This window comes from Tauraco erythrolophus, chromosome 10 (genome assembly GCF_009769465.1).
Source record: "Tauraco erythrolophus isolate bTauEry1 chromosome 10, bTauEry1.pri, whole genome shotgun sequence".
NCBI classification, from domain to species: Eukaryota; Metazoa; Chordata; class Aves; order Musophagiformes; family Musophagidae; genus Tauraco; species Tauraco erythrolophus.
Window position 1 is genome coordinate 8,666,630 of NC_141474.1, and position 25,021 is coordinate 8,691,650.

The following is a 25,021-nucleotide window of genomic DNA, read 5'->3' on the forward strand; positions in this document are numbered from 1 at the left end:
CCCCTCCGGCTGGGGCTCTGCCCTTTGCAACCCGCTCTGGGGGGGCCGGGCACACCCTGAGCCCTGACTCACGTCTGGAGCGAGCCCGCAACGGGAGGGGGACACTGTAAATATGTGTAGATGGCTTTTGTTCGTTCATTTTGTAACCCAAAATAGTTGCCTTTTGACATTTGCCAAGTGAAGGCTCTGTTCTGCCAGGCTGCCTGGGCGGGGGCTGGGGGAGCCCTTGCTCCCTGTCCCGCTGTCACTCCGTCTCCTGCAGGGTCTCAGCTCCTGTGCCCTCTCACTGCCACGCTTGCCCTGGTCCCGGCCGTTGGCCGTCAGGAGCCACTCGCGTTGGCACAGCCCCTGCCCTCCCAGCCCGGCAGCATCTTGTATTTACCTGCTGTTAATAATAAAAGACCGAGTACCTTTGCAGCTGTTCGGGGCCTTCTTGGGTGCATGGAAATGTTCAGAGGGGGTTTGCAGTGAGTTTTGGTTGGTTTGGGGCATGCCAGTTGTAGAAAGGCCTGGCTCAAGGGGCCTTCTGGGGGGGTGTTAGGCTGCCTGGTCCTGGCACTGGCACAGGACCGTGTGGCCCTGGCCAGCCCTGAGAAGAGCTGGGCTCTGTCATGCCTGCAGTTGTCCTCAGGTCACCAGGGGCTGTGGTGAGACCCCCTCAGGGCCTCCTCTTCCCCAGGCTCTAGGTGAGCAGCTCATGGAGGGGCTGGTACAGGGTGCCCTCTCCTCAGGAGCAGGGGGGGTGGGTGCATGTGCCTTGGGCAGGGCCAACGCTGGGCTGAGCAGAGCCATGCTGCAGCCCAAGAGACAGCAGAGACTGCACTGACCTTCTAGTCATTTGCTTAAGTAAAACAGTATTAACAAGCAAAATAATAACAATTAATAATAATAATAAATAAAAGAACCATTTATTGTCTTCAGTGCTAGGGACACAGAGAAGAGAACTACACAGGATGAGAAGTGCTCTCCACCACCAGAGCCCACGGGTGCTGGCTGAGGATGCGGTGCTGCAGCACTCCGGGCGCCAGCAGCAGCCCCTTCCAAGGTGCCCGGCTGTGCCAAGCTCAGCCATCACTGCCGGGTCCCATCCCCAGCAGCAAACACCCCCCAGAGCAGCTGGGGCTGCGGGGAGCTGCATGCCTCTGGCTGGGGCACTGCCGGGGTTTTTTATTTTTGACTATTGTGTGAGCTGGCCCTCAGTCAGGTGGGGCCGGGGCCAGGAAAACAGAACTGGTGCAAGGAGCAGAGCCAAACCCCTTGCCGAGCCCGGCTGCTTCCCAGCAGCGTGAGCGCCGAGGGGACGGGGGGCCTGTGCAGCTCGCGCTGACTACGTGGCAAAGGGCAAAGCTTTTCCATAGTGTTGCAAGGCACATACTTTACAGGGGTGTATTGCTCCTCGCTCTCCCCCTCGCCTCCCCCAAGCTGTTTGTCTTGCTGTAGGATCAACCTTTATTCCTAACAGCCACACGCACAAATAATAATAAAAAACCATCAGTCAGTTGGCGGTTCAGACAACGAAGGAAAGGCAGTTGTCTGGCAAACCGAAGCCCATCATCTTCTGTGCTAACTGCAAGGGGGAAAAAAAAAAAGTAACATGCTGAAGTCATTACGAAAGGCCAGCGCTCTGCTGGCGTCTCGTCCCAGCTGAGCCCCACAGTGCACGGCACTCTGGAGCCCCTCGGCCCCACTCCAGCCCAGGGATTGGCTGACAAACTCGGGACCAGCAAACACCCCTGCAGTGGGCTGTGTAACGGCAGCAGTGGCTGCGGCAAGAGCCATGTCCAGTAGGTTGGTGCTCGGAGACGACCGGCACGCTCCCTGGCTGCACCATGATGGGCGGCTGTCAGTGCTGGCAAGGCAGAGGGGGTGTGGGTGTGTACGTCTGTGTGTCCGGAGGAAGGTGCTGTGGCTGTGTGTCCTGCTGAACTGAAGCAGCAATTCTGCTCTGTAGGCTGTTAGCTGTGAAAAGCATTAAATATCACAAAAAAAAACCCCAAACAAACAAAAAAAACCCAACCACAAACCACCAAACTCACAAACAAAAAAAAAAAAAACGGGGTGGGGGAAAAAGTACAAATGGTGGTGGTGGGGGAAAGAACAGAGCTACAATCTTTAGAAATGTACGTGCTGCACCAAATCACCACTCCAGGCCAAGCCCCAGCCTTTCTCCATGTGGCTGCGTGGGCTGGGGCTGACAGCAGCAGTGTGCAGGTGAGTGCGTGCAGGTTGGGGGGGGTGCATGTACATGGGGGGGGGCCGGGGGGGGGGATGTGTAGCCCAGCCCCTGTACCACCCAGAGGCCCTGCTTGCAGTGGGGTGCATCTTTAGGACCCCCTCTCCCCAGCAGGGTGACCCCCTGGGAGCTGGGCCACACTCTGCGGCAGTGCAGGTCGCTCTGCTTGTAGTGCCCTGGCTGCAAGGGCGGGTTCCCACCACCTCGCTGTGTGGCTGAGGCTGGGCTGCACACAGGAGACGGTTTAGCAGGGACAAAACAAAAACCAAACCAATTTTGGACAGTGCATAAGTAGCAAGGATGGCCCATGTCCTCCCTTTGCCAGCTCTGGGCACCAGCTGCTGATGCCGACACCAGGACTGCGGCAGTGTGCATCACCTGGCACTGGGCATCGCACCCTGTGTGGGTCCCTCATGTCTGTCCCCAGCATGGTGCCATCTGAGCTGTATAATCCCTGCGCAGGATGTGGCCGTTGGGTAAGGTCAGGCGCAGGAATGGGCTAAGTGGGGTCTGCCCTTGCTATGCCGGTGTGCCAGGAGCCCCAGGGACCCGCCAGCAAGGGGGCTCAGTCTGGCAGCAGGACCTGCTGCATGCCGGGAGCACGGGCCGTGCCACTGCGCTGCAGGAGCTACTGCAGGGATTTGACAATAGCCCTCAGAGCATGGGGCATCTCTGGGACGGAGGGGGACGCGCTGTAGACGGTGTCAGTGTGATTTCTGAGCTGCTCTCGGAGGTACGGAGGGACAGATGAACTTTTGATGTGGAGGATCCTGGTGTCCATCACTTCGCAGTCGATCTGCATCATCACCTCGTAGTCCTGCCCGTTGATCACATTCTCTGCAAAAGCAAGAAATTAAAAAAAAAAAAAAAAGTCAGAGTTAGCCCTGCAAGCTAGCGATGCAATAGCAGCAAAAGAAGAGTTTTCTGGAGCAGAAGTTGGGGGGGGTGAGTGTGTGTGGGGGACACCCCCTCCCTTTTTGCAGCTCCACACATGGAGCTCCATCTCACACAGCACAGCCCCAGCCTGCTCATGACAACTCTAAGGGCTTGGGCCATGCTTACCATGTGCAGTCACACTGGAAATTAATGTAAAAGTCTTTTCTTTTCTCCTTCTTCATCTGCACATAATTACCACAGTTTGCATTCTATAGCATTTATTACCGAACTGTTGCTCGAGCCACATAAAGCGCAGAGGTGATTGGAGATGGGTTTGTTTAAGCAAGCTGAACGGTTCACTTTCTTTTATTGGTTTAAGAACACTGCAACCCTCTTGACACTGAGGATCTAGAAGAATTTCTTCACCAGATTATTAATTAAAAAAGTTAAAATGCAATCTCTCAATGAATTAACTGTGCCTCATTACTGTGCGGACCTGTTGTGTTTGCATTGTGTTGTGGTGACACTGGACAAGACCGTCACCCTGAGAGACCTCTGGACATGGGAGACCCAGGCCAGCACATGGGACCCCGGTGCAAGGGCATTGCTAGGCGGTGCGGCCCCAGGCTGGGCACGTCTGCTGCCACAGAAGCTCCTGGGCTCGCAGGCAGAGGCTGTGCACATGGCTACCATCTGTTGCCTGGATTTAAAGGTGGGAGACTATTCCCTGCATAGACGGTATGTCCAGGAATGCAAGAGCCAAGATCGGATTTCCAGGCACGACCAATCTTTGCCTTTCAGAGTCAGAAACGCTGACTGCCGTCGGCAGCGTTTTCTTTCTGTGCTAAGGAGGATGGAAGATCACCTAATGGAAAGCGTATGGATTGGAGGAATGCAATATACATTACTAATTTTTACTGTTTTCCTGGATTAACTCTGACTCTGGATGACAGCTGACAACCGTGGCTGGACCCTCTTGTACCCCATGCCACCTGTAGAAGCCATTAGATCAAGTATGTCTGGTATAGTAATGAAAAGCAGGAGCAAACCCTTGCTAAGAGGGCTGAGAGCCTGCAAGGGAATCAAAGCTCCCACCTGCAGAAATGAAATGGAAAAAGCTCCGTATGTGCCACCGAGTGACCGAGGCCAGGAGCAGCTGCGCATGTCTCTGTGCTGCTGACCCAAACACCCCCGACAGGCACCTCGTCCCTCCTGGTTGCAGTACTGCAGAAGCTGCCATAGCTTCGAGTGCTGTGTCCCCAGTTGGGGCCCTTTTAAGGCCATTCTCCCTGGTCTGTGTCACTCTTTCATCCTTTGGATGTACTCTTGGTTCCCACCTGACAGGCTCAGGACCAGATGGCGGAGGGGGCTGGGCTGGTGGTGTTGCTCAGGACAGGGTGCTGCACGGGGCAGCTAGAATCATAGAATATTGGCATGGTTTGGGCTGGAAGGGACCTTAAAGATCATCTAGTTTCAGCCCCCTCGCAATGGGCAGGGACACTTTCCACTAGACCAGGTTGCTCAAAGCCTCATCCAACCTGGCCTTGAACACTTTCAGGGATGGGCATCCACAGCTTCTCTAGGCAATCTGTTCCATGGCCTCACCACCCTCAGAGTGGCACAAGGAGAAGCTGAGTCTGGGGGGTGCAAAGAGCCTGGAGAGAGCAATCGGGAACAGATCGGCTCCCTGTGACACAGCAAGCTGAAAAACACAGCTCCTCAGCTCTCACGTTGCAGTCGACATCTTGATAGGACCACAGCTATGTGAGAAAATGTGCTCCAAAGCCACAAGTGGGTGAGGTGGGATGGGATAGTGGCCAGGGCCAGGAAAACCTTTTGGTAAGGCAGTGAGACTTTTCCGTGTCTGCCTGCATTCAGAAACCCCATATGATGTGGTTTCCTGGCACTGCACAACACGGAGGAGCCCAGCAATCCCAGTGCGCAGCCCATGTGAGGGAGGGAGCTGCGCTGCGTGGTGACAGTGGGGAGCATGGGGACCAGACCGGCTCTTCTCGGCCAGCCGGGATCCCGCTTCTTCCAGCCCTGGCACAGGCTCCCCTTGCGACTCAGTGGACGACAAGTAAGTTAGCCACAGCTCTGCTACACTGTGCGAGACATGTTGTGTCTTCTGAGGCCACCACAGCCGAGACAGTTGGGAGGAATCATGCTCACGACGAGCTTCTCCGGCCAGCGGGCATGGAGGAGACTCAAACACCAGCCTCAGACACTCGCAAAGTGCCCGAATCCCGCCCTGTGTGTGCGAATCAGCCCAGGAGCAACACTCAGGTTTAAAGACAGGTGTCTGATTCTTTCCCCTTCTGGGCTGAAGGCAATTGTCAATGAGAACTGCTGCAGGGAGCCTCTGCAAAGGGTCTCTTCTCACAAGGATAAGGACAGTAGCGGGAATGGCTCGATTCCCACTACAGACATTTCTAGCAGCCTTTCTTATTACCATCCACACCAAACTGACTCAGAAGAGGAGGTGGGATTTTCCGCAAAGACAGCAGTTACAGCTCAGTGATGCTGCTGGGCGCCTGGACCAGCTGCATTGAAAGGAGCGGTTCGAAAGCCGTGCCAGCCCTGGGACTCCGGGCCACCATCGGAGAGCCCTGCCCGGCCCACCCCAGCCCAGAGGGTGGAGGGGCTGATGCTCTGTGCAAGCCCACGTGATGTTCTCAGCAAAACAACAGGGAAACGTGACCTGAATGCAATCCGATGCTTGGAAAGACTAGCTCACTGTCAAAGGGGCAGGCATTGCAAAAATGATTCCACATGGCTCCATCCTGAGCTCGATGCCATTAAACTGTTTCATGATCTGGATGAGGAATAGAGAACATACTTATAAGGTTTCTGGAAGATGCTAAACCGGAGAGATTTCAGCCACCTTAGAATATTGGATTAGACAGCAGTTTCAATAAAAGAGAGAAGCTGTCCAAAAATCTTCAGGATGCATTTCAACCAAGGCCAGAGTGAAGTACATCGCTCAAGAGAACAGGAAAACATGAGTATACAAAATGGGGCTGGGCAGAAGCATTGCAAAATACGCTTGAGGACTGCAGAGGATCACTGTAGATAAGCCAAGAGCAAGACAGGACTAGAAATGATCAGCTCAATTTCAAGAGAAAGAGATTTATCTTTGACCAAGTTTCTAACGATAATGAAATACAAGCCCTGGATGAAGCTACCTCAGGAGATCAGAGGATCTCCATGACTGGCAGTCTTTAAGGAAAGGTTGGATGACCAACTGTCTCTCAGGCAAGACCCACACAGACACCCATGGCTCGTGGTCCCTCCAGCCCTGCCTTTCGGTGAGCTGCAGGTGCCTGTTCATGACTGGAGCCCCTTAGGGTAGAGTGCAACCCATCACTACAGAGCCCAGGTCCACAAAGAAGCCAACATACGTCAACCGAGCTGCGACGACTGTCTGTCTGCTCTTCACTCGTGACAAAGACAAGGCAGAGCAACTTGGGCAAAGCCCTGTAGTGAGATTTGAGCTGACGTTTGCCACAGGGTAGGGAGGCACACCATCCAGTGCCCATGATTCCGACGGCAGCGAGAACATTGCTGTGCCATGTTTCCTTCCTTGACGGTCAGATTAAATCCAATGGCTACGTAGGTGGACATGTTCAGTTGTGCTGTTCTTAATCCCTTGTCAGCAAGTGAGCAATATCTGGAGTAGAGCTGTAGGTTCTCCAGGGACCTTGTGGTCTGACCTCATCCACAGAACAGGCCAACAATTTTGCCTTGTTATTCCCACATCAGATCTTTTAAAAATCTTTCCTTCCCTTTCCATGGGGCCTTCCAGCAGTACCAACACCTGGGAGACACCAATGGAGTGCAAGGTGGGTTTTCTAGCGAGGCCCCAGCGAGCACTGAGCTCAAAGTTGCTGCCTGCTGCCGCTGCTTGTTTGTCGGCTGGAAGGTCAGTGCTGCCAACCTGTGTTACAGCAGGCTGCTTAATAGCCCAGAGCAACACCGACACTGACTTATTTCTAAAGTTATTGTGTTGAATTACCTACAACTGATGGTTTGTAGGATTACATAAGCGAAAATGCGGGAACGGATCTCCTGTAGGGGTGTCTGGATTTATAAATAGATTTATTGCTCCTCTTTGAAGTTCAGAACGTACAGCCACTCATACGGCCTCAGGCTTAAGAAGCTATCCTTCCCAGGCCAAAACACTGTGTTGCACTTAATTATTTGTTAACAGGTTTAAAAGTCGTGCTTCAGATGACAGACTATTTCAATTAACAGCAAAGGTAATCGTGTCAAGCATTGCTGTTCTCTGACTGCACCTTCTCAAAGAGGCTCTTGGGCTATCGCGGGCTGTACCAAACTCCCAGCACAAGCTTGGTCTAGGGAACAGAAATCTAATTCCCCAGTGCTAGTCTCTAGGATTTATGGCAGCTCCTCTTAAAAAAAATCATCTTGCAAGGTCCTGCTGATGAAAGCTGAAGTTAGCAAGTCCAAACCAAAAACGTTTAGCAAATAAGGCTGAGGGTAATAGCTACTGTTACGAATTACCGAAGATGAGAGAAGACTGTCTTCATATTTGAAGCACCAGATTTTCAAAACTGGCTTATTAGAAAGACCATAAACCCAAAGTCCTCCTTCTCCCCTTAGTAGTACTGACACATATCAGTCAGTTGAATGTTCAAATGTCCGTCTTTGACATCAGGCATCTCCTTGTACAAGAGATGCTGTCATAGAAGGAGGCAGAAGACAGGCAGAGGGCTTGAGAGTCAGGCAATGAAAATCTTATGTCTGTTCTGCAATGAGTCAGAACAAAAGTGATGTGAATTTTCTCTCTAGGCTCTAAACAGGTCAGTGGGCTGTTTGGCCTCATGGATGCAGTCACAGGCCAGGAACAAGTTATTCTGGTAATTTATCCTTTCCCACTTACATGAATCCTCCCCACAAAGCTTTGCTGCAGGAAAATGCTTGTCTTAAAAACAGCGCAACTCACAGAGAGGCTGAAACAGAGCTCTCCTGAAATGCCACCTGACTTTGCTGAAGTGTTTCAAGGCTGTAACCAACCACCACAGAAGAGCTTTGCAGCTTTCTGAAGATGCACTCATGCCTTAGGTATAATGATGGAGAATTGTTCTAGCAAATCAACTATGAATTTCACCTTACTCTTGGCAGTCCCACAGTGGACTATCCAAAAAATACTTTGTGAAACCAATACTGTACAATTCAGGGCCTGGGACACTCAGTTGGCATCCTCCTGGGCCACTCAGTTGGCATCCTCCTCAGAATCCTCAGACTCTTCTCTAAGCCTCCAATTGCCTTTGTAGTAGCTAACCCATGTACCTACTGGTTGTTTCCTTAGTAGGTGACTTGTAAAAGTGGTCAGAACCTGTCCAGCTCTACTCTCACTGTACAGACAGCTAAGTTAGTGTCGACCACATAGATCTAGAGCATATGTCCTCACTTCTGCTGGAAAGATACAGGGCGTGAAATCACTTACCCTCATTACTTTAATGACCTATCTTTGTCAGACATGTACAGTAAGGCTAGAGAACCATTCCCTCCTCATGGACAATAGCATAGAGTGAATTTGCTATCCACGGAACCAGTTTAGCTGATGTCAAATTAGGTGCCAGACAATTATCTCTGCATAAGGTAATATAAACTCACTAATTCTTTTAAAACCATCTTTGCTGAACAGCTACTCATGCCCTTTACACTTTCCACAGTTCTAACAAGGAACTTCGCTTTGCTACACCAGATTCCAAACAGCGTCTGTGCCAGGGTTAATTTACACTTACAGCCCCTTCTGCAGCTCCTTCTATCACACCAGCAGGAACCAAGGCAGCTTTCAAAGAGCCATCGCATGAGGTCCAGTACCTGGTTGCTTTGTGCTAGCTGCGCCAAGCTGACGATGCTAAAGTTTGGCTTAAAGAATGATTTAGAACCAAATTACCAACTAATTTATATTGCAACCTGCCCTGGCCCAAAACGGAGCTTATGCTCAGGGCAGCACAGAGCTCAGAGAGCGCAAGCTTCAGAAGATGAGGGCAGCAGCTGCACACAGCTCTGGGGCTGGCCTGTTGAAGGGCTGCAGCTGTCCCCAGGCATAACTCAGGGGGCCTTCTCCGCACCGTCACTTCTGCAATCTTCCATTTCATCTCTGCTGAGCAGCCCTGACTGTCCTACCCAGCACATCTGGACAACGTTTCCATCTGAAGGGTTGGTATACACTACCAAATAAGTATATAAACGAAGCAGTGTTACTGTAACAGCTACAAAGACTAAAAATACACTCACTGCAACAATGCAGCAGGGTTCCTAAAACATTTACAGATTTGCTTGTGAGACAGGATTATTTGAGGCAAGAGAGAAAGTTATATTGTGACCCAAATAACTTTTCTTTTTAACAGCAAATTCCTGCTTAGAACTACTTCCAAACAAACCAGTTGCAATGGTCTCATCTCTGTGGACTTGGCTGACATTAGTCTCTGACACAGGTTAAATGAGATCCTGGGCATTTCAGTTCTCCAGGTCTCCTAGCACCTCTCAAACAGTGAGCCCGGCTGCTGGGTCCATATGCATAAATAAACAGGGGCCACGGTCAGAAACAAGAAACACTGGATCCACATAACCCGCCACATTGACGAGCCACGAGCCGTCTCTCCCCTTGTCTAAGCTGTTGGAGCACTGGTGCCAGGGGCTATCCAAGCAGGATATACACAGGCATGGGGGGTAAGCAAGAAAACTGAGGAAACAACTCTCTGTGGCCTCTTAAGTAAATAATGGAGCTGCAGGAGAGATCAGCACTGGCTGTGGATGAGGAGAACAACATGCCCTCAGCTTACACCACAATGTGAGTTTTGGAAAAGGCCAGCACCTGCGGGCAGCGTGGTCAGCAGCAGATCTGTGCCAGATGTGCTCTGCAGTACCTGGTCAGACAGAGAGGTCTCAAGGAGAGGGAAAGAAAGTTGGCTCTTCCCAGGGATCGCTTTCCACCTGATCTCTCACCTCCCCTTCCAATCTTCTTTCATGCTGCACTGTCACTTGCCTTTAAGAGGAAGAGCATGAGCCAGAGGAGAGGGTCAGTGGAGAGGGCCCAGTGTGGATCTACTGTGATTGCTCTTGCTGCTTTGGACAGGGAGCTGATGGCCATTTCAAGAAGAGAAGATCAGAATCACCAATGCCGACCCTCCTAGGCACATCATTTAAAGCTCCCCTGGGTATTTCTTGGAACGACCAAGACATTTTTGACAGCATGTGCATGTTGTTGGCAGGGTATCATTGCTGCAGGATGGCCATATTTGAAACCTAACCAGCTGTGGCAATGCTAATGACAATGGAAAAAAAGAAGAGGAGAAAACAAAACAAGGGGCAAAGCAATTCTGCACAGAAACCTCTCTTTGGGAGTGAAGAAGAGGAAAAACACTGGAGAAAGAGCAACTGTTAGGCAGAACCATTCCATGCCTGCTTGGGAGGCACGAAAAGTATAAACAAAACTCCCCACACAGCTTGCAAACCCAGACGTACCCACTTAAAAGATAAATAACTGTACACAGGAGAGCGGCCTAGAAAGGCATTCCAGCAGAGGCTTCTTTCAAGAACAAGGGCTGGAGGGCTTGTCCCAAGTCAGCGCGTAGAGGACTGCTCCCTCTGGGTGCAGCAGGGTGGGACCACGAGGCATGGGCATGATCCCTTCAGTCCCCACCACGGGTCTAGCATCCTACAGATGCCGTGAGAGCTGGAAAACGTTTCTGGCCTAATGCCACTTTTGGTTTTAAATTCCAGCAAGCTCCATCTTTCCCCGCTGCACTGGCAGACTGACTGCTCTCCTCTTCTAGCTTTGGTACTGCCTAAGGATAGCAGTTCTGCACAGGCAGGGGAGCAAAGTCCTGGCAGCAAAGTTCCATCCAAGCTGTACTTCTGCCTCTGACAGCGACCAGTAGGAAAAGCAAAAGTCAGGGCAAGCATGTACTTTTGGTGATATATGAAATAGTAACTACATCGTTCATGGTTCTTCCGGTTCTGTTATAACCCTTCCTCAGCCTCTGCTGTCAAATTCAACAGTCACTGTGGCAGGAAAGCTGTTACACCTACTGTTCTTCTCTGTTGCTTTTTTCCCTGCGTCTTTCATTGTTTTGTAATATCTATAAACATCTATGACCAAAAATGCATAGTACTGGAAGACGAGGATTCAGTAAGGCTGTAAAGATGGTTCCTATTTTACTCCCTCTCTAACAAATTCTAGTGTTCTTTTTCCTCGGCTAAGCCAACACCTCAGGGAAGGATGCGCAGCGGCTCCCCTGAGCAGTAACAGCTTGGATAGAACCTGCTATTCTGTGCTTGGTCAGGAACATTTTTCCTACGCAAATTCTGTAGCGTTTTTTCACACTGAGTTTCACCTGCTGAACTGAGTTTCACTCCCTCCCAAGATCTTCCAGCCTGTGCCTGGAGATGCACAGCCATCTCCCCAGCACAGACCTGTGTGGGAGCCTACCTGTAACATCCCTTTCATTGCAAAATCTGACCATCTGTTTCCACCTTTCATTTCCACCTTTAGAGAGATATCAATCCACAAGTGACCCTTCTCTCTGTCTCACAAAAGCTTGCTTGCTTATAGCAGTCTCTGAAGAATTACCTTTTCCAAGATTTTTGAACACTTAAGTATGTTACTGTGCTGAGAGACCACTCTTATCCTTATACTCGCTACCCCTCTGAGGCCTCCGATGGAGGGCTGAGGTAGGACTTTCCTCTGCAGAAGCTGTGCTAGCTCTTCCAATCTATCATATGTACAGGGCATGCTCAACTCTTCCAGCTTGTGTAAAAGTGAGACTTGATTTTTTACAGTTCCTGAGGCCATTTTAAAAAAGTTTGCCTCATTTGTCACTTGCCATTCTCCTGATATTTATACAGCCTCAGTGGTTAACACCAGCACAAGAACTTTTTGCTCTTCCTTCAAACCGTGCTGACTCCGACTTTAAGTGCTCTTTTACACCTTGGTCCTCTACAGGCACTAGAGATTCCTTGGCAGGGTTCCTCTGAAAAATGTTTTTATTATTTTTTTATGCCTCAGGCACACTGTTCCTCAATATCTTTTTCTGGCTTGACTTCTTACGGTTTGACATTTAGTATGCCAGAAATCATGCTCTTTTTTCTATTCCCTCATTTAGCTACAATGTCTATTGTTTAAAAGAGATCTTCTTACTTCTATGAATCTACTTTAATGCGTTACTTAGCCTGCTGGGTTTTTTAGGGTCCTTTTAAAGACTTTTGCACTAAGCTTTTAATCTTTAATCAATCTTCATACCACTTGCCAGCATTTTACCCTATTGGGGTCTTTTTTAGTATGTTTTCCTATTCTTATTTAGCCCTCACCTTTGAAGTTGAACTGTACTTCATCAGTTGATTTGCAGGCACTTACTGAGAAAATTAATTTAACTATTTGGCTTAGGTTTTTTTTCAAGAGGCAGCATCACTTTTTCATTGACATGGGCCTCCTCTGTCACCCAGTATCATTTGTATCCTAGTGTTAAGGTGTCTCACTGATTTAAGTGCAAATGCTGGTGAGAGCCTGTATTCACTTACAGTTGAAATGTCTTTATAGGTTGGATGGTATCCAAAGAGTGAGCTGAATTTTCCACCTGTCTCACTTGGATACATAAAATTACCTCATTTATTTAGATACTGTGATCAGCTCTTGCTTGTAGAAGAGTATTTTTAATACCACCTCTGTGAAGCTTCTGTCTGCATGGGGTGAGCACTTTCCTCCACAGGAGCTTCTCTGATTCAATGTGTTTGCCAGTTAATTAAAAAAAATGGTACACGCATTCTGCAGAGTGCCTATCTGAACGTGGCATGCTAATAAAAGCGAGGCATCCATTTCAAAGATTTCTGTTTCCCAGCTACAGCAACTGGAGATTTACAGCTTTAACGTACGAGTCCTGCTCTGAAACAGAGGTGCCTCCTTTCTCATGGTGAGGGGCAGCTCGGGCTGGCCATCATTTCTTCATCCATGTTCACGCAGATGTATGTGTGCTGCACTGGGATATGCCATGGGTCTTTTCACCTGAGGCAACTACAGAACAAGACAGGGTGGAGGACATGATTTACAATGAAGTGGTGGATGTCTGAAAGTGAAAATGTTCTTCAGATGATCAGGACACGTTTTTCAAATGCTTTCCTACAGCAACCCTGCTACAAAGGATCATGCCTGGAGGATGCCCAGAAAGCACATCAGGAAGCACCGGAGGTCAGCTGGACTGTATGAAGAAGGTGAGGAAAGCTGCAGCGTGGAGGACTAGACCTGGGATATGAGAAGAAGGCAAAGGGCTCCTGGCCCTGCTGGCAGCAGTCTCCTTAGAGACTGCAACCCAAACACTGAAAGAGACTGTCTCAGACTGCTGTGTTTTTACTGATCTCTAGGTTTACTCCAGTGATGTTCTCAAGACAGAACTCATAAATGTGAACCTCCTCTACCAGCTCTGTTGCAGTTTTTCATGTTTTTACAGGGTGAGCTCATTATGGATAATTATGTTTCAGATCACTGTAGAAATAAAGAGCTACCAGTAATCAGAGTTGGCCTGTGTATCACAAACATAAAACTGAGTTTGCCACCTATAATTTAACACTAAGAGAATTAGCTAATCTTGAATTTACAACATTTGAAAATGTACTAAGGCAGATCAGCTGGGCTTGAGGCTAGAATTACGATGTGCTGCACAAACTCAGTTCAATGTAGCCGGGATGGTGACGGTAATCTCACAGATGGGGATAAAAATTTTCTCTTTGCTTTGCAGGGCAGCTCTCAGCACAGTGCTCTCCGTGAATTTTGGTGGGAGAGCATACCTACATGGCAGTATCAGCACCCAGGGTTAACAAACATCTAGAGACAGGGTCTCTGCTGCAAGACACATACTTGTTCAGTTTTAAATCAAATTTGGCTCCTTCTGCAACTCTATACTGGCACCCACACTGGCAGCTAATGTCATGGGCTTCTTTTTTCTTCTACTTCGTCGACTTTATATGTGTGGTGTGCCTTTTACATGGAAAAACAATCTGGTGTAATAACTCAGCACTGGCATTGGAAATACTAAGTACGAAGTCCATTAATTTATGACTCATTCTCTACCCCCTTCGTCAACAGTATATTCCCAAGAAAACGCCATTTGTAGCATTATCCTGTCTATACAGGGAAAACCAGTCACGCTGGGGACTTGGCCTGCTCTGTCACACAAACCCAAGAGATACTCTTTTCGTATTTACAAAGGGGCCAAGAGGCACAGAAGATCCTCTGAAATCATCTTCCTGTTCTTTTGAATACATAAAAATAGGTTACTCACTTAGCAATTTAGGTAAACAGCTCGTTATGAAAAGTCACTGGGGAATTAAGCCTTTATGATTTCATTTCTTGATCGTTTCCTGTCTAACTAAATAACTTGAACTCAAGTGACACAGGATTCCATTATTTTGTGCGCAGATTCTTGAATGATTTCTTTCATACTTTTCTGAATAATTTAATCTCCTCCTTCCCGTCAAAACCAACATATAGCAACAGACAACGGTTGGGAAGAGCAAAATCTCTCAAGGACAACTAGATCTGTTCAAAACTTCTATTTAATGTTGAATCTAGGCAATAATCAACTCTGATGTTCGAAGAAACGTAGGAAAGTTTGGGGAGGCGTTATTCTGTTCCGATAAATCGAGCTTTATATCACTTTGAAAACAGAACAAAAGTGAGAATAGCATATCTTACAATATGACTCAAATCTATGGTTAAGATTCCTTCATAAAATCTGTTCTGCCACAACTTCAATTTTGACCTCTATGGCACAGCTTTATGTGAGCACAGAGCTGGAGTACATCTGAGACATTAGCACACCATCCTAATTACAGCAGAACCACAGTAATGCAACATGCTGCTTGTCCACGACTGCGCACAGGAGAGAGCAGACTCTCCCTGTTTCTCAGTAATTGGCTGTTGCATCGAGATCTAACTGAGAGCTAACCATGGCTCTGATTTGCCCCTGGTCAGGCTTCACAAACTACTTGTGTTCCTCAAGTAACAGCTCAAGGATGGCATTTTCAAAACAGCCTGTAGACTTACAGCATGGAGACATTGCCAGATATATTTTCCTACATCCTGGTTTAGAGGTCTTGATGCTTTGAAGAATTCTCAGTGACCTTCATAAAAAACCTTAGCAGCTACCTTTCTTACATCTCACAAGTTGTAATCCTACATACACAACTTCTAGAGCCTTATGGTCATACTCTATAGCTTGGCTCGTAAGGCTGTGCTGAGTTCTCAGCAATTTCTGCTAAATCCAGAGATAAAGCAGAAATAATGCGAGAAGTATCTCTACAGATCATGCTTGTGTAGCTACAAGAGGAGTCCTCTGTACCTACTAAAGTGGCAAGGGATTCTCAGTGCGGGGCCAATGACAGCAGCTGTGAGAGGGAGCCACAGGGACTACGATTTGGCTTCTGACATGAAGAGAAGAATGAATCACAACTGCTACAGGTAGCAGGAGACATTAGTCTCCTGGAAACCCTTCTGAATCTATTCAAAGTGAGAGAGGCTACCCAAAATGTTAAGTGGCAACCTTCAGGGAAGTCAGCTGCTGTAAGTGGTATGTATTGTTTTAGACCTTCCTCATTCAATGACTGACTGGGAATTCTGCTTCTTGGTCCAAAAGACGGAAATGGCATCTTTTGTTTGCTTGACCCTGAAAGGCAGAGGAAGTTGGAGACTTTATTTATTCACCCCAAGACATGGGAACTTACAGAACATTGTCACTTCCCTAAGAGCTTTTGTTTTACTTTCCTTCTCAGCCTGTGTGGGTTCTGTTTGCCTTATGGATGTTTCACAGACAGTTTGCTACCAGCCTCGGACATCTGTGAGTGGCTTTTGCACGTGGCTGTCAGTTGAAAGAACATTCTTGTAGCTGCGTGCAGATAATCATGCTGCTTGATGGCAGAAATCCCTTCAGTTTTGATCAAAAGCCTACCACTAGATTTGTTATTGATCATTCTAATTGGAATGTGTATTTTGCAGAGAACTTTTGAAGTCTGTTACATCAGTATGATGATGGATGCCAGGAAGGAAGGCTGAGGGAAGTGGCAGCGATCAGAAGCTGGCCAACACAACAGAGCACATGGACTTGAAAAAAACTCACTATCCCATTCACAGTAAACTTCTGCCTCTATGAGACTATTTTGCTGTTGTGTTTTACGAAAAAAACCCAACCCTTAAGAGGTTCCTTAAGAACCAGGAACAGCAAGTTAAGTTGTTTCTGTGCCTGACTCTCTGTCTCAAAGGTAGACTAAAGACAAGTCCTATTGTGTGATGTTAGACTAAGGACCTATCCAGAATATTGGTATAAAATTTAAAACTCTCCCTGTCATGGTTGCCAACTCCCAGAAACTGAGCCTCGGATCTCACCAGTGGCTTTCCCATCAGGTCTCTCATTCGGTTTGGCTGAGAGTGCAGACACTAACCCTAATTTAGAGAGAGCAAATGACGGAAGAACTTTCACATATGGGGAACTGTTTTGCACAGGGATCTTAAGAAGAAAAAAGGCCTTTTGGTCTTTGTGTTTCTGCTAAGACCACCAGTGCTCACGGTGAGTACCACACCTGCACAGATGTTTACAGCTGTTCCTACCAGAGAAAGTGCAAGCTGTGAGGCTATCTACCTAATCCTAAGGAGAAATGCTTTCAGTGAAAGTGGCTTCTTGGGCTAAATGTTGAATGCTATCTCCTACCCTGTATGACTGTACATATGTTCTCACTTTTGCGTGCTGCAAGGAGAGGACTACTGGTGGTGTGTGCTGCACTGCAGAGCTGCAGCATCCTGCAGAGACAAAAGGCTTGTGCTTGGGGTAGGAAGAGCGGCTTAGCTATGCTGTACTCGATAGATTATTTTGATCCAAAGATCATGTTATACCCCTGCATTTTTTACAGCAGTTAAGTAAATACAAGGCTAATGGCAGATGTTTTCATTTAAACTTCAAGAAATGCACCGCCTATATATCAATTTGGAATTGCTGTAATGAGCCAACAAGACTCTGAATTACAATAAAAGCAAATTTAGGAATGAATCTACTGGAGACTTAACTGGTCTCAAGTGCATAGTTAGATTTCTAAAATAATAGCTTCAATCCAGCATAACAAACATGACTTGCTTAAAAAACAAAAGCCAGAGTTTAACTGTAAATTGCAGTTGGCTTTCATTCCCATGAGAAACTGCAAGATATTTCTTCTTGGAATAACCTCTAGATAAAGCCACACCAATGGTGTCCCCAAAACCACGTACAGAGGAGTAAGACTACAAGTTCTGCATTTTCCCTCCAGGCTTAGTAACCCTGAGGTCCTTAGGTCCCATCAGATTTTCTGAGAGTACTATTTGTGTCTGCAAATGGTGGGGGCTTCATCAGGCAGAGGCAGGTCAAAACATGGGCATGGCTGTACTGAGGGACGGCAGGGAAATGGAAAGGGCTGCGAGAGCCATCTGGGGAGGCAGAAACGGAGGAGCTGACAGCAAGTGCTGGTTGTGAATTGGAGGGGTGGCCCAGCAAGCTTGGAAAGGGGCTTAGAACAGGTGGAGAAGAAGGGAACTGTAAGAGGGAAGGATTAACACGTACGAACATGTAACAAGCTACTGTGCTTTAAAAAAATGCTTAAATATATTTAACATATGTTAACACATTAAACATACTTCAATAATTAAATGTATTTCTGTGCACGTGCACAGAAGCCCTCAGCAGGGACTTCACTGGGGTATGGACAATTCAGCCTGACCAAGAGAAAAAGGCACATAAGAGAAAGTTACAAGGCAATGGCCGTTCATACTCTTTTCCAACGCTTCAAAATGAGTAACGTACTGTTATTGCTTGTTCAATGTTGTTCTCCTCAACTCCCTCTGTACTGAATGCACGCACGTGCACACAGACACGCACCTGCCCACTACAAAATGTTCCATTGAGATCTGCCATCAGCTCATTAGCGCTGCCACCAGCCGGATTTACCCAAGTCTTCCCTCCAACTGGGAAAAAACTCTCCAAACTGTAAACTTGATTCTGTTTTGTACACTGTTGAAAACTGCCAGACCGAAGTTGCAGAATCGTGTCATTAACCTCCAGGCAGAGTCACGTAGGACAGTGACTGAACTCATTTTACTTTCTAATCTTTGTCTGTACCTGTTCTCTGTCCCTGCCATGGTGGTGGGAATGGCTCAAGCCAGCTAAAGGCAGAGTCTCTAGCAGAGCTCAGAAGGCACTCAAGCAATCAAAATGTGTTCAGAATCAGATGACAGTCCTGCTGGGAAAGACTGTCCAAGCAGTTCAAAGGGTTCTCAACTGAACTGCAAGCTGTTTCGTGTTTGGGAACAGTGTCATGGTAAACTTCAGTACTCAGACAAATGAAGATCCTGCAGAAGAACGCAAGTGAAGAAGTTCTGAAAAACTTTCAGAGCAAAGGCCACTTAGCCTGCATTCCCTTCATCTCCTCTGCTAGGGTTTTGGCAGCAAAAATGAAGGGCAAGTAAGTGGCAGTGGAAAAGGTTCCCATCTTCCACAAGAAAACGCAGGAGGGGACAAGTTCTTTCACTGAAACTTTTGCCAATTCCTCCCAGGGAGACCCAGCCTCTTCTAGGAGCCAATTCTCTGCAGGTGGACAAAGAATTAAGGTGGGCTTAAAATCACAGCAGACAGCTGGGAGGAAAGTTTGTTGTCAGCTAAACTTCCAGATGCTTGTTCAGGACATGCTCGGTCCCCGCAGAGGCAGAATAGGGTGGAGAAGCAATGCTCTCAAAGGAGAGAAATGCATTCTTCTCCAGGCAGAAGTTTTTAGGGAAATCCTCTCCTCCAGGTAATCTACTATAGTCAAATTAAAAATCAAGCCAGTTACCTACTGGCTCTTGAGTATCTTATCATTTCTTTCCTAACACCTGGCTCAGTGTCACAGAGGAAGTAGCATTTGATGCCGTTGTTTACTTAATGCTATCCCTGTGTCTCATCTGTTTCAACATCTCTGCCCAAATCCCTGGACATTTTTTTATTTCCTGGATATGCTGATGTTTTGAAGAAAAATCCCAAAGAACTCAAGTAAACTATAATTCACAATGTTTCATTATATCGCAGGATAAGATTTGTCACTAAAATTCTGATGAGTATTTTCCAAATCATATTTACTCCAACACTGAAAAGTTATTCAAGTAAAACAAGACTCAATAACATATTGCACGTGATAATTCAGCTCAGCCAGAAAGGGATTTTGTAATGGACGTGAAAAGAGGAGTTTCAGACAGATAAATGCCAAAAATAATTCTGATACATCTAATAAAAAATTCCCCTAAGATAACTGTTTATAGATTATCACACTCAACTTACTGTACTGCATGGGAAAATGTAATTATCAAAATGTTGAAAGCCTAAAGTGAACTGATTACCTTTTTTTCTTAGTTTAGGGAATTTGCATCATCAATATGTTTCGGTATGCTTGAATTAACAAAAACATTTGGGTTTATGATTCATTTGCACTGTAAAACACATATGTTTTAAAAAAGGCATTACACTACACAGATATTCAGAAAGTAAGTTATACTGTTATGGAGTTCATGATGCATTGATGACTGTGATAGTGACCCTGTGCCTGAAAACATGTCCCAGCTTGGCAGTTCCTCACCACATGAATTAATGATATATTATACAGTTCATGGCCTGTCTCTTATGTGGGACTAAAATGGAGATCAAAAACATTTCTGTTCACTAATAAGCCTGTGCCCTTAGTACAAGCTGTTTCTCTGCTTTTCCTGCAGCACAGTAACATGATTATTATTAATCCTGACCATGCAGGGCTGGGAGGTCCCGCTCACACTGAGTGTTGTATAACATAGCAGTAAACAGCTGAGGAAGCCGATGGAAGGCAGTCAGTATCCTAACAAACGAGTAAGGCCAAGGAATTTGCCCTGCTAAGCAGGTGTAGGAGGAACCCAGATGAGAGGAACGAGGACAGTCTCCACACTTGATAGGATCTTAGTAGCCACCAAGTTAGAGAAACTAGATCACATTCAAGTAACCCTTATCAACTGTGTATAAATCACTGGGACGGGATGGCAACACCCAGAGTCCTTGAAGGAGCTAGAACGAGATACTGCAGAACTGTGGCCAAGTCATACAGTCTCTCGTTAGTCTCGGTGACCAGGCACTGGTGATTTGCCAGCACACCAGCTCCAGCGGGGACCCTGGCAACTACGGCCCAGTAATATATTTAGTCTAAGTTTGGTTTTCATGTACAAATCAGGCACATCCCTTTGAAATTATTCTATCACTCTCTTTCACGTTTTGGACTTACCATTGATGTTTACAGCCGGCAACACTATAGACATCTTTGGTCTTCTGGTCTTGTTATGTGTGGTGGCTGGCAATAACAGGTGGTCCTGGAAAACAGGCGAAAAGATTGTTAAATCTACCCTGGAAGTACAGAGCTGGGAAAATTCCTTTCCATTCTGTCTTACAGGCATTCCACATAAAACTATTTACAACAGCTTAGCAAATTCAAATTGTTGAGGGAGTCTTCCAAAAGTCACAGCAATTGCTCATGCTGCGTAACTGAGAAGAAATCTCTATCGCACGCAGCAGAATATGAGAAAGCCTTGATCATGAGGAAAGAGATGGAAACTACTATTAGGCCCTTGTTCAACAGAGTACTTATGTATATGATTAAAGTAATTTAACTTGACTTCAATGATATTTAAACATGTGGTTAAGGGCTTTGCTAAACTGGAGCCTTTGCTCGCAGTGCTGTCTGCTTTATATATAATGTCATCTTGCTATATCTACGTCAAGCTCTACACCACATGCCTCGTGCTGCAGGACAGTATCAGTCAGGGTTGTGACGGGGTGTGAAATATGAGCTCTGTGACAAAACCTACCGGGGAAGTTTGATGGCAAAGCTGTGCTTTTAGTAGCTTATCTCAACTGTGAGGTGGCTGGGTGCTGCTGTAAGACAGCAGTGTTCAAACTAACTGCCCCAGGTTTTAGCAGCAGAAGCTGCATCGGCACGAGACGCCCTGGATACAGACCTCACCTGCAAGGAAAAATGCAGCCTTTCTTCAGGTGTTTTGCTGTTGCTGAACTCAAATCGCTCAACTTGCAGTCTGGGAAAATATGATTTCTCCCTTATCAACAGAAGTACAGGACATAAAGCGTCAGTCCAGACATCTCCCATACCGTTTGTACTACGCTGATCTTGACGGACTACAGAAAAGATCACTAAGGCTGAGGGAACTTCCCATGCCTTCGGAGCTCAGCTTCCCTGACAGAAGGTTGCTTCGCTGCCCCATCTCAGTACTCAGCGTGTGTTGCCACGGAAGTATATTTGGTCTCTCTTAGCAATTAGGAGCAAAAGACTGTATTTATACAACTGACAAATTGAATTTAAATTTCCAACTCAGGCTCTAAATGAAACAAAAACCTGTCAATCACTACGTATCTTTACAGGCCCCGAAGAATTAATGGAACGGTTCATTTTCCCAGCCCTGTGTTTGCCCCTCTCTCGATGCCCCCAGCAATGCCAAATTCCCTCCCAGTGTCTCTGAGAAGAACAAAAGCCAGCAGGTGCCACCATGTCACACAAGTGGAGACCAACTCATAAGAAGTTTTTGCAACTGTCCTAAAACCAGATCCAAACATCTGCCTTTCACTTTTCAAGATCCAGCCATCTATCTCACACAGTTAAAACGCAGAAACAAGTTTGATGCTCTCATCTCCCTTCATGCTTTTCCATTTGTAAAATTCCCATGATATTTTACAAACCCGACACTCGGAAACTTTCCAAGCAGTATTTCAGCTCCCTGGTCAAGGGTAAGAACAGCCACACAGATACCCTATGCTTTTGGTCAAGGTTATTTTTTTGGCAGACTGAATGAGACTTCCTTCAGGACACAGTTGTTAACCTCTTAATGTCAGGGTAACTGTATTTTCTCCATTTTAATATCTAGTCATGACTTTGTTATGTCTAAAATTCAGGGAACTGAGTTACACACAAAATTAGGCGTTAAATATATTAAGATATTCTGTAGATACACTGCAGAAATATCACTCTCTTTTTTTTTTTCCCCACCAAAATTTCCCCAAAAACCCAAATGACTGACCATGAGAAGAAAACATTACTTTGATGAATGACTGTAATTAAAAACATCTTGGTACCAAAACTATAAAACCACTCTGGTATAATTCTCAGACTACATATGTATTCCCATTTCATTTTTGAACCACTGAGATTAAGACAACACTCAGAAAGACAATGAACTTCACAGAAAAACTGTTCTTGAAATTCAATGTTCCCAAGGGAACAGGCCAAAGATAAGATGTCCATTAAAACCACATTTTGTAACAATGTCCTTGTCGTGATTTGATGACTATTTTAACACCACTTAAAAATGCTTATCCTGTCTTTTTTTTTTTTTTTTCAGTGCTTCTGGGAGCAAAACACAAGTACTGCATAGATGATCACCTATGAATCATTACAAGTAACTACTATTTTTTGCTAACGTATCTGAAGATTGGTACATTAATTGATGCTGGCTTAGTTCTGCTTGTAATGGCACCTTTATTTACTGTATGTATAAAATGTATTAAGAACTATCACAAAGACTTTACAATCAGAGTACCTCTATAGAAATAAACAGCAGTGTCATGACAGAAACGCCAAGTTTCTGGATAGCAAAAAAATAAGGAGAATCCTCAGATACCTCCTGTATCATTACTTCTTGGCTGCACCACAGGAGGTTCAGGTTGGACCATGCTGAATGGTTTTGTACCCAGAGCATGCGGCAATCCTGGAACAGGCCAGCACAGCACTAGGGGACCTCTGTCCTTGCAGGTTTCCAAGACCCAGCTATACAAAGCCGTGGCTGCCCATATCTACTGTCGGCAACAGTTCCACTTCAAGGAGGAGGTTGGGCTAGGTATCACCAGAGGTTTTCTCTACCCATTTTGATGATCCATGATTCTCTTTTTGCAGTCCACAGGACAGACATGGCAGTATCAACTTCTCCTAGAGTCCTGTGGTAACTACAGAGGCAGTGCAAACACCTCAGACTTGGCCTTTACAAGCTCTGCATCTCCTCCATCATGGTTAAATTCAAAGACTTGGCTCAGCCTGCCTCTGCAGTTAAATTTCATTTCCATGACTACAACACAGCCAAACTATGCACTAATACTGTTGGGCAGGTTCAGATTCCACCAAACCGATCTGCTGGAAAACAGTACTTTATTCTAAACCTTGCATTGGAAATGAGATGTAAAATTCACCTTTCTTAGTTCTGCCTCACCTAGAAGCCTTTTCTTTTTTAAATACCCAAGAGTTAGAATTTAATCACAACTAATTTTAGACTCCTATGAATGATGTTTCAAGAGCTGCAATGAAGAAATGAGCAGTTCACCACTATCTGCTCTCCTTCCTCATAATTCTAGCTTAAAACAAACCCACCAAGTCATTTTGTGGTAGATCGGCCAATTGAAGTGGGCAACTCCAGCAGGTATTTCGCTCTACGCTAAGATAGGACTGAAGATGACAGGAGCTCCAGAGGAGCTTGACACTCTCCAGTGACTATCACGAGAATGAGGTCTAGTTCAGACTGGTCAACCACCATCCAAACACCTGAAGCTGTATTAAATGAATCCCACCCAGTCTTTCCCTGACTCAGAAAAATAAAAGGAGCATTGCCTTTTAGATCACAATTACAGTCACTCAAAATCAAAGGAATATAAGAAGGAAGACAGATATATAAAATGCCAATATTATAATTCAGTTTAACCTAATGAAGTGAACTTATTTTACACAAATCATGGCAGTCCCAACACATCCTGCTCAGCCACACAAAATCCTGTTAGAGACAGAAACTGATATGACAAAAAACTTTGATGTCTGTTATACATGCACTGTTACTAGCAATCCTTCCAAACACAACCCGACAAGATCAACTCACTGGATCTCAACAAGCTGCATAGAGAACCATTTTCGATGAAGCTGTTCTGCTACCCAAGACATTAAAATCAACTTCCCTAGTTTCCAGACTGAAACGTCTCCTAAAACCACACAGCGAAGTAGTATGTTCATGTGTCAATTCACCTGCTACTCCTCTGTTTTACTGGAGCAGTCTGAACAGCGTGAGAGGGAAGACCCAGAGCCTTCTGCTCCCACAGCAGATAGTGAGACAATGAAGCAATTCCGTTCTCATTTGTGTATCCAAACATGCTTTGGAGTTGCTGCACAACTCTTCAGTGTTTCAACACCAACTTTGGAGAAGACAGACATATAAAAAGCCAGTCAGTTGTATGTTCAAACTGCTACTACTTCCAAGGAGCTAATGTGCAAGATGCACAGATGGTCTGGAAGCTGGATACTGCCCATCTCTACTACAAAGAACCATTTTCTAAAATCTGGAATCAGGGAAATTTATCCATCTCCTGAAGGATCTTTGTCTTTCATAGGCAGGAGCGTCTCTCTGACAATCAGTCTTAACTTGCAAAGTTTCATAATTAGCCTCATTCTACACTGAAGGCAGGTAGCAGCGGGTATGCTGCAGAGTATCATAAATATTTGCCTACAGTTTAGCCACCTACAATATTTTCGAGCCCAAAAGGCTTCAGATAGTCCACAACTTTTCTTTGAAATCAATACCTAATTATTTCTATGCAACACAATGAGTGTAGGGATTAGCAATTAGGAAGAAATTAGACATTTAGAAACATTGTTTGAATACATTTCTAATATGTGAAATATTTTCTCCTGTCCTATCCTGTTTGAAGTGTGCTGAATTGCATCCCAGAGGAGTGTGTGATGCTATTACTCATCCCTAATTTTAAACGTTTGACAAAAAAATCTAAAATTAAAATGCTATTTGTGATATTAATACATGGTATAAAACTGAAAATTAAT

The 25,021-nt window shown here is 46.0% G+C and overlaps 1 protein-coding gene across 1 annotated transcript in view; it reads right to left on the minus strand.

The window, feature by feature from the left end:
* Nucleotides 1–2,264: 2,264 nt before the first annotated feature.
* The window catches only part of ATF6 (activating transcription factor 6), a 79,126-nt gene continuing 56,369 nt past the window's right edge, over nucleotides 2,265–25,021 (minus strand). Inside the window, 2 exon segments of the mRNA XM_086617374.1 lie at nucleotides 2,265–3,070; nucleotides 20,429–20,513. Coding sequence (XP_086473500.1) covers nucleotides 2,862–3,070; nucleotides 20,429–20,513 — 294 coding nt within the window. The 3' untranslated portion in view covers nucleotides 2,265–2,861.